This window comes from Pelodiscus sinensis, chromosome 2, assembly GCF_052426305.1.
Source record: "Pelodiscus sinensis isolate ZL-2025 chromosome 2, ASM5242630v1, whole genome shotgun sequence".
In the NCBI taxonomy this organism is placed as follows: Eukaryota; Metazoa; Chordata; order Testudines; family Trionychidae; genus Pelodiscus; species Pelodiscus sinensis.
The window spans coordinates 140,316,474-140,327,159 of NC_143053.1; the positions used below are offsets into that span (position 1 = coordinate 140,316,474).

Sequence of the window (10,686 nt, forward strand, 5' to 3'; positions counted from 1 at the left end):
CAGGACAAACAATGCCCTCACTGGGATTTTTGCTACCCATGAAATGACAAAAGTGTAAATTATCAGGAATTTAGTGTAACAGCTACATTCAATGATGCATTCTTGGCTCTGCAGGGTTAACAGAAGTGAAAAGCAGAAAATATATTTGTCACTCAAGTGGCCTGATATAACTCTGAATACATAAAGGGGTCTATTGAATAAGATTTGTTTCATACTCTCTTTGCAGAGCATGCTAAATTAATATTTAATATTTTATAAGTTCCTAAAATAGGTTTTCCAGAAAATAAATGACAGCATTAAAATACACCCTATTTTAAAAATTACATCATCATTTTACTAGCATTTTGTTCTCCATCTAAATAACAGACATCATCAGTTAAATTCAGCTCCAGTGCAACTCTTTTGGATTCAAAAGAGACAAACCACTGGTACTTTGGATGTCGGAGGAAAGTCGCTATACATGACTCACATTGACAGGGTGATTTCTGTATAGTGTTTTTATGCTTGACTATTGCACATAAAGCTGAAGAAACCTCATGGGAGTCAATGCAGTTACACCGCCATAACAATGATGTAAGAGATCTGAATCATACCCTACATGCTGGTATAAGTGATCCTTGCTTAATGACGGCTTGGGCAATCCCCAGAGACCTGGCCTGAGCTGTTCTGGCTCCAGCTATAAATCCATTCTTCATGTTATTTCTTTTTTTCATTCTATAAATGTCACATGATTTTGGCAGCTTGCTGTATCTGGACTTCTTATTCATTGATTTGCATCGCTTGACTTTGTTAATAGTATATGAAATAAAATCTTCCAGTGCATATTAATAATTCATCTTTTTGGTGCCAAGGGACTGGATGGAGCTCAGGGAATGCAAAGCCTTTCACTCACATGGCATAATTTGAAATCCAGCCCAGCATGGCAGTAGCCAACAGTTGCTCCCATGTGAGGATATTAAACTGCCGATGGAAAATAAATTAGTGATCCCAGGCCAATTACTGGTAGACTGGTGTCCACATCATAAAAGCTACATTTACAATTGCTGCTGGGCGGCACTCAGAGAAGAAACATCAGACACTGGGTGAGAAGTAACTATTAACTATATTTTCACTCCTTGAGGTGCTCCCTCAAAAAGGGCATAATAGTAGATAAGTGCATGAAAGCAAAAGATGCATCTACCCTTTGGTTAAACAGAGTATTTCATTGACCAACCCTAGCAATCTAGCACCCTTCTTGGACATGATATTCCACTTTGAAATGAATTAAGACAAAAATTAGTTTTTCTTTTAGCATCTATTGCCCTACATTTGGCTATTTTGAATTAACCTCCTCATGTGTTCTTTACTAAGTTTAGTGAAGTCCTTCTGGATTTCCTTCTTCCAAATTCTCCATAATCTAACCAATCCAAGTAATTGTCTGTATTTTCAGGTCAGATTTTTCAAATACATTCATCTGATGTTTAATGTATTTGAAAACCAAATACTCAGATATACATATATTTCTGAAGATACACTTACTGAAGTATATTGTTTCAATTTTCAGTGTTTTAAACAATAACAAATTTAGTGCAAAATTTTCAGTAATGCAACATTCCTATGCCGTTAAAATATCAATGATAGTCACAAGACTCAAAGTTATGATTTTCAGAGCAACAGCACCTGGTAGACACAGCAAAAGTCAAATGTGAGCTTTTTTATATTCATGCAGCCCAAATGAAGTCAGGACCACTGAAGCAATGAATATCCAAGTCTTGAACCATATATATTGTAATAATAATTCTGCATTTTGACTCCGACTTTCAAATCAGCTGCTAAAAGGTAATTTTTTTCTATAATTTTGCTCCTAATATAGAACCAAATACCGTCCTTAATCAAGCACTTAATCAAGTATTTTTCTTGAGACAAAGACTAAATAACAAATTTAATATGAAGGACAAGAAAATGGTGATTATTTATTTTTATTTTTAATTAAAAAACTTATAGATCCTACTGTTTCTGGGTAACTATTTTAAAACTTTTACATTTTTTTAAGAATTGGTCCAGAAACTAGAGAAGTCACTATAACTAAATAATGATTTAAAACAGAACAGTGACTACTGAATAGTGTTCACATGTGTTGTAACAACAAATCTGTATGAAAAGTTACAGAATGCAGTTCTTATCACGGAAAAGATTCATTAAGTTCGCCCCCTAAAGACACATTCTCCCCTCTTTTATGCCTGTGAATCAAATTTATTTGAAATTAAAGGGATTTTACTCTGTTTAGGATTGCAGGATCAGACCCAGAGTCTTCTGCCTCTATAATAATGGAACACCATCATTTGATTTTTTTCTTAAAGAAAAAAACCTAAGCCAAATGCTGGTAGCTAGAATATGAGCAAAATTCAGACACACAACTACACACAGTACATAGGACATTCTATTATTTAAAATAGATATGATCAATCTAACAAGTTAGTGGATTTAACTGTTATTTCACATGGTATTTCTACCATGATGTGGCTGATAAAACAGCCATCTAAATATATATGCCCTTTAAAAAGTAATTTAAGGCTAAATGTTTATATATATGTAGCATCTCACTTTCAAAAGTGACCCCCCCCCAATTTAATTTAGGTATGTCAAGAAGAGAATGTCACCACTGTAGATATTTCAGACACCCTTCACAATTTTAGATTTCAATGACCTTCAAGCTCAAGATTAATCATTTTTTTAATTTCTACAAATTGGGATTAAAACACAAAGATAGCCAGCATTATTCAGTGTATTGCTGGCAATAGTGAGTAGTTTCTATACGAAAAAGGAGCAGGGGAATCGGTCCCCCCTGCTCCTTTCATGTGGAACATAGAAACAACAAGAGAGTAAGTAGCTACTGAAAAATAACACTGACATCTGGCTCTGCTTTCTTAGTACTGGAAAGCTCTTAGGGATCTGGGAATAAGGAATTTGCTCTCCATCTTTTCAAGCAGCTGACAAAGATGGAACCCTGACCTGTTTCCATAGTGTTTGATTTATTATATTTTTGTCAAGTGCAGAGAGGCAAAAGGAACTACCCGGTAGGACATGTAAAAGGCTGACAGTCACAGAGCAGGAAAGAAAATGTACAGCTATCATTTGAGCTTCTACATTTGACTGTTCGTTTACCACCATCCCAGGAATTATATGTACAAGAGGTTCTAAACTTTTCAAAGGTCAAAAGCACAGTACTCCTATGATACGGAACACAATCTACAAATAAACCATTTAAATAAAAACCAGTGTACTGCATAGGTAACAGAATTAGATTTCAAATGGCAATTTGAAATTCAAACCACCTTTCTTAATGAAATTCTGGTAAAGCTTCTATTTTTTCATCTTACTACCGGTATTCTGACAGGTCAAAATAAATGACTAAGTGCAATATTTCCCTGTAAGGCTGGCTATATTTTGGAAATAGTTGAATGCATTATCAGAAAAGAAAGATGATATCTAAAACAAACATGAAATATATCAGCAATCAATTAGGCATAGTAATCAATTTTAACAAAACAAATAAAAATAAAAACAAAAGCAAAAAGTGTAGTCATCTTATGACTTTCAGCCTCAAATTTTCTTAAGGAATTACTGAAATATAAAAATGCTTAATAGTTTACATTCTTTCATTTATCTGGCATGCCTGTTTCTACTGTTCATGTCTGATATTGAAATGAGAAGTAAAAATGAGAAACTATTTTGTGAAATGTCAAACTGGAATTTGTCTTCACGATGCATTTAAGATTCTTTCAAAATAATATTAACTGCATAGTAAGAAATCCAATGGTGTAACTTTTAAAGATTTTCCTTAACTTCAAAACATGGTATGTAACTTTTCAGAAACCGTATTGCATTGAGCTGAAAGATGACTTCATTTCCTACTTTGTTACTGTCTGACAATTAAATATTGCACACAAAAGCACTACAAACTGTATGTGCAAAATAAACTCAAGAGTTGATAGTATTCTAGAATGACTTTTCCAGATAAGATATGAATGATATTATATATAATTGCCCAGATTCTTTCATTATATAGAGTCCTATATAGGACCATATGATTATGGTCCTATATCTAGATAAGGAGGATGTAAATTCTAAATCAGATATAAAAGAAACAGATTTAAGCCTTCAAAAATTCCTTAGCTGTGAATAAATCAGGGCAAGATTATTCTAAGAAGACATTTTTATGTGGAAATCTAGGCAATGATCCAAAGAATTTTGTCCAATATCCAGTGGCTGCCGTCTCCAATGACAAACTTTCACTCAGTCTTGAAAATGAAATCACTTTCACCTCACAACTGAACAGACAAAGAAGAATCCTTTCTCTCTCCTCACTGACTCCTTTCATTGTCAACCACTAGAAAATGAAACCCTGGAAAAAAAAGTTCTAAAAACACTTTTTTCTCTGTGGTATGTCTGGAATTCCAATGACAGACTCAACTATAAAATACAAAGTGTTTCGGAGGTTGTAACTCATGGCAATACTTTGCCAACTCATACAGCTCTGTTTCCATAACTCTCAATAGTCTTTCAGTTTAGACCTGCTGTTACGCCTCTCTTAGTATTGCAAATCATTTACTTCAGAAATGAAGTTATGAAACTGAGCATGTGCAATACGTTACACGAAGTTGTGAATTACACAGTAGATCAGATAAATGAATGTTGGGTTTTATTTAAAAAATGTGAATTTTAGTACAAATGATTTCAAGGTCCTTGGCACTGCCTTGACCTAAGTAACCTGCAAGTAGGTGCTCTGCAACCTTAGCTATGAAAGCACATTTTGGTATTGGCATCCACACCTCTGCCACATGCCTGCTTTTCCCTTCCTGGGTGATTGTTAAGCACACTGAACTGTGCAACAATGTCTTCAACACACTACAATGAACTCATCAATGCAATCTGTGTTTAAAGATAGGGTTTTCTGAAGTGAAACACTAATGCATTAATCTGCTGTGCTGTATCACTAGCTACTTCTGCCGCTTTACTAGTTTGACGTTGCTTTGTATCTATCCCTCCACTTGACAGGTTGGGAATCTTACCTTAAAACAAACAAAAACAAACATTTAATTGTGTTTCTTTACCTAGTCTAAGCCCCCCCCCCCACCCCCCCCCCACCCCCACCCCCACACACGCCAAAAGACACTTTTCATCTGGCTGTCAAGAGGGAAATTTTCAGATGCTGCCTGCCAAGTAGGTAAGGGAAAAAAAAGTACCCTCAGGGTTCACCAGTAATATCCTTCTTTAGCTAGTGACAGAGAAGGTGTAAAGCTGTTCAACTTTATCCTCGCTTGGAGACCAGTAACTAGGGCCAATAAATTTTCAGAGGCCAGTCAGACAAAACATACAACCTGAAAACCCCATTGTCCATTTAAAATCTGTAAGCACTGTTACTCAGTATACAGTGTGACAACCTGAACGTGAAATGTGGAAAGACGCCATAACGAATAGGAATTTTACTGCCCTCTACAGCTTTCCCTCTCTGTTCAATTCAAGGGCACAAATCCACAGATTTTTGAGTGAAATCGTCAACTGGTAAGACTGAGCTCACTGTTGAGCCATTTTATTTCCCAACTCCTAGAAGCTCTGCAGTCAGCATGCAGGAAAGGGAGCGGACACAAGAAACTTTCAGTCTCCTAAAAATTAAAGGCTGCACTGTGCAGCAGAACCTCTGGCTGGAAACTGGGTCAGTCTCTGGAAACGCTGTTCCTACCAAGAAGAGGAAAAGGCTCCACTACCTTTCTTCTATGCCATAAAATAGGATGATGTAAAATGCTCCTAGGACTCATGGTTTTTGTAGATTTAAGCCCTGCCACTTAAAAAAAAAAAAGGATCAATACGGCTAAACTACCAGTGGGAAGGAACCCGAGCCAATGAATTAAGTGAATTAAACTGGAAACGGTTGTCAATGCAGCTTCAGCTCTGGGAAATGGGAGCCCAAACTTCCCACTAGGCTGCCGCTGAACAGACTCGTTTTAAGACTAGAAGCGGCAGCGGCGAAGTTTGCGGGCGGAGGGTGGCCAAAGGCGCCCCAGCCGCTGCCCGCCGAGCTAACATAGCACGACACCCCGAACACCGCAACTTTCTGTAACAGGGCACCTACCCCTCCTAGCCTCCCCCCGCTCTGCGGAGCCGAACGAGGTCAGCAAGTTAGATAACACGGCCCGCAGGGAGCCCAGGCGCCGAGGAGCGGGTGCAGGCGGCGGGGAAGGAGAAGGGCCGGGGCGGGGGGTCGCTTACCAGTTCCGAAGCGAAGAAGACGGCGAGCAGCGCCAGGCAGGCGCCCATCACGATGAGCAGCAGGAAGACGAGGAGCGGGTGCTGCTGGCTCATGCAGTAGTAGGACTCGTAGAGCCAGTCCCGGGCGCGGGGCTGCTCGCAGCTCCCCCCGCCGCCCGCCTGCTCTGCCCGCTCCAGCAAGTAGCGGCGGCGCCGCATCATCGCGCCTTGCCCCATCCCGGCGGCCCGAGCAGGTGGCCCCTCAGCGCCGCCGCTGCTGCAGCGGGCGGGCGGGCTCGGGGCGCAGCCCAGCGCTAGCCCCCGCCAGGAGCAGCATGGTGCGCCGGCTCGCAGCGGGCTGTGGCTCAGCAGCAGGCACCACCCCGCGCGCACATGCCCTGCCCCGCTCCGCCTGAGCCGGCGGCGGAGCAGCTCCTCCTCGCGGAGGGGCGGTGCCGGCAGCAAGTGTGCGGGGCAGCCGGCGGTGCGCTCCCCGCCCCAGCCCAGCCAGCGCGCTCCCCCGGCTCCACGGCAGGGGTCCCCTCAGCACTGGAGCTTCAGCTCGCCCGGCCGCAGCTGCTGCGCCTCCCGCCCAGTCCGCTCGCCCCTCGCTGGGAGTCTGGTGCGTGTGCGAGTCTCGCTTGAGCTGCGCGCCCCTCCCTCCCGCGCTGTGCAAACACTGGCAGCCGGGAGCGCTCTGCGCAGCGCCCTGCGAGGGGCAGCGCGGGAAGGGGGCGGCAAAACATGGGCTCAGGCCAGCGCTGGCTGGTGAGCTAGTTGGCAGACGTGAGAAGGAGCTCAGACTCCCGCTCAGTATTCACCCTCCGCGGTGGGCATGGTGGGTCCCCCCGGGGTTCAGAACCCTCAGCGTCTTTGGGAGAGAAGGCGAAAGAGCTTCACTTCACTCCACTCCGCAGCGTGTTTCGATGTGCCCCTCGCATAAAATGTGGACGCGAAAGGCGGAACAGAAGATGCTGAAGGCGAAAAAAAGGCAAAGCGAGACATGAGGAGCCGGGCCACGGTGTCTTCCGAAGCGCACACGCTCAGAAAGATTTGCCCGCCCAAACGTCCCCACTTCTGCAAGAAGGCAAGGAGAGCCACATCTTTGGGGCTGGTTCCAGTTGTGACACTAGGGGCAAGAAAATGTTAATCTGACCCACCGCTGCACTGCAGGATCTCGCAGCACACGCGGCAGATACTTCTCAAATCGCCTTAAAATGATTCCTAAATGAGGTAGATTTCTTTCACTGAGTTGCTTTGCTGAAGATTGAATCCTCGCTTGTAAATCATGTCTTCGTTTTTATCACAGTAAGAATTTAATTAGGGAAATGAACTCGCTGAGTTCTTATCTTTGTAATGGAGCCGCATTTCTTTTGCTGGAAGGCATGGCTAATCCTAACAAAATAGGAAATTGAATCATAATAATTTCAGTTGTCCGTCTCAAATAATGCGTCTGTCATACAGATGAGACTCGCAAAACAGATCGCATGACTTTTAAATCAGTTTTAAAATAGACTAAAGGTAAAAGTAAGAAGAGAGGCAATCCTGGAAAAGCCAGTTATTAGTCTTGGGTGAAAGATACAAACACGAGTACAAAAAGTGCAAATACAGACAAACTACTTGGCAGATTGGTTTACTATGTTTCAACGTACTCATGATTGGTGTCACTGCCTACCATATATGCAATACATACATATAAGAACATCAAGGAAGGGGAAGCCATGACGTACTAGCTCCCGTTTCCCTATCAGTTCCAGCCTTTTCCACACGTATGAACGTGTGTGTATGTTTCTAAATACATTGAGACCTCCCTCTATTTTCTTCTGCAGGAGTACTTAGGGAACAGTAGCAGCTCCTGGAGACAACAGTTATGTAAGGTCCAACGTACTACACAGTGGAAGACAGGGGAATTCACATATACAGTAAATCACCTGCTCCCAAAAATATGATACCTACTTACTCATGACATTGTATTTTTAGGCAGGGGAATTCAAAGTAACAAAGTAGACTCCTAATCAGCTACTCTGGAAGCTAAAAGAGCAGCAGCTCTCTTAGGTCAAGTTGCACTGAACATAATGGCACAATTAACTTACTATCACACTCCAATAGCAAATGTCTAACACACATGCCATTTGGTGCACAGAGTAATCTGTTGCTGTTACACAATGTGCCCTACAGTATTTCTCTGTAATATATTCATTTTACATATTGTCATACTTGTGTGATTTAGCTAGCATCTACGCAATAGTAAGAGCAGTACAAAGGATGGTGGTCTCTGCACTGAATGATAAGCGGCAGAATGGCTGTTGCGCAAAATGGCATCTCATTAAGTATGTATTTGCATATGTTCTTGCATGGGACTGGCCAGTGTAGACGTAGCCCTGGGGCTTTCCCACCAGTAGTTTTGCTTGCCTCTTAGCTCATTTCCAAGTCCCAGCTTTCTCCACTGGAGCTTACTTGTTCCCACCAGTGTCTGTACATCTCAAGTAACTAGAGCTAACTGGCCACAAGTGTATAGCCTTTAATAGGCTAGCCACACTGTTATAGGCAGAATACTGTAGTGTCTCCAGACCTCTATGCTCCTGTTTCCCTAGTGAACACACATACACACACCCTCTGTTGCTATCCCTCTATTTTCTGCCATGCCCGCCACATCTGTTTCTGTCTCCTCTTCCTGGATCCTATCCCTGTCCTCACCCTGCTGCTATTTTCCCTGCTTAACTCCTGCTTCAGTTTGTCTGTTCCTATTTTCCCATTTCTGCCCTGCCTCTTTCCTACCCTCTCCTCTGTTTCCATCTTCTCCTGGCTCCTGCTTCTTTACCCTGTTCTGGCTCCTTCTCTGCTCCCTCTTCCATCACAGTCTCCTATATCTGCTGCATCTTTCTCCTGCTGCTCTTCATCTCTTTCCTTCCTGTAATTCCTCTGCCTGGACATTCCAGTCAAGGAGCTAAACTTCTTCTCCTTGCTGCCAGGGTGCAAGCTAAGTGAGAATTGAGAATACATATGATACACTGTCCCTGCTCTCAGTTAACCATCTGTCTTGGAGGGTTCGGACACAACAAATTCTTCATCTTGTTAAGTAGTTATACTAGATTATCTCTATGATCCCTTCTAACTAAAATTCCTGGAGCCAGCACCATGATAGTCTTGACAAGAGAACAACTGCAGGGAAAATTCTTCTCAGCCTCCATAGCTCTGGGACGGAGTGTACTCAGATATTCTAAGGCATGGTGCATGCAGTCTGTCAGCACTAAGACCAATGAAGGGATGGAATCTGCAGAAAAGTTATGTTTTCAGTCTCTTAAGTCTCTATTCAGAATGTACAACCTGAGGTTTGGGGTAGGGGAGGGGTTAAGTCATCACTTCAACAATTTTGGGCAGATTAACACAGGGAGGGATAGCACAAGGTACATCTCTGTCAGCAGGGAGACCCTCCCTGCTGCAAATGTCAAGTCCTTGCCTCAAACCATGGAAGCAGTAGAACTTTTCAACAAAACCATTGTAAGAATTTTTCTAATCAGAGAAAAACAAACATATTTTCCCTAACCTTATTCTAAGAAGTGGTATAATCATTTTTTCTGAAACTTTTCCCACCAAAATTAAGCCTTAGGCTGACAACTCACATGGAAAATGTCAGCCCCAGCAATTTAAATTTGACAAAGTTACAAACAAAACTGAAAACCGGATCTTATAATGGAAAGTGACATGAGGCCTTAGCTATAGGCATTGCTAAGTGCCCCACCTGAAGTGGTCATGAAACACTGTTTATTTCTGTTGCTATTTTAGTTTTTTAATAGAATCATAGAACACTAGAATTGGAACAGACCTCGAGAGGTCATCGTGAACAATCCCCTGCCCTCGCGGCAGGACCCAGTACTGTCTAGACCGTCCCTGACAGACATCTATCTAACCTGCTCTTAAATATCTCCAGAGATGGAGATTCCACAACCTCCTTAGGCAACTTATTCCAGTGTTTAATCACCCTGACAGGAACTTTTTCCTAATGTCCAACCTAAACCTCCCTTGCTGCAGTTTAAGCCCATTGCTTCTTGTCCTATCCTCAGAGGCTATGGAGAACAATTTTTCTTCCTCCCCCTTGTGACACCCTTTTAGATACCTGAAAACTGCTATAATGTCCCCTCTCAGTCTTCTGCTTTCCAAACTAAACAAGCCCAATTCGTTCATTGTTCCTTCATAGGTTATGTTCTCCAGACCTTTAATCATTCTTGTTGCTCTTCCCTGGACCTTCTCCAATTTCTCCACATCTTTCTTGAAATATGGAGCCCAGAAATGGACACAATACTCCAACTGAGGTCTAATCAGTGCATACTAGAGCGAAAGAATGACTTCTCATTCTTGCTCAAAACAAACCTGTTAATGAATCCCAGAAACATGTTTGCTTTTTTTGCAACAGTGTCACACTGTTGATTCTTATTTAGCTTGTGGTCCGTCCACTAT

The 10,686-nt window shown here is 42.1% G+C and overlaps 1 protein-coding gene across 3 annotated transcripts in view; it reads right to left on the reverse strand.

Moving 5' to 3' along the window:
* The window catches only part of ADCY2 (adenylate cyclase 2), a 350,683-nt gene extending 343,712 nt beyond the window's left edge, over nucleotides 1-6,971 (reverse strand). The window contains exon 1 of one of the 3 annotated variants that reach the window (XM_075921497.2): nucleotides 6,250-6,969. In XM_075921497.2, coding sequence (XP_075777612.2) covers nucleotides 6,250-6,465 — 216 coding nt within the window. In that variant the 5' untranslated portion in view covers nucleotides 6,466-6,969. Of the gene's footprint in view, nucleotides 1-6,249 lie in introns of all 3 variants that reach the window. The other 2 variants (XM_014573081.4, XM_075921499.2) reach the window with 2 other exon arrangements.
* Between the last annotated feature and the right edge of the window lie 3,715 nt (nucleotides 6,972-10,686).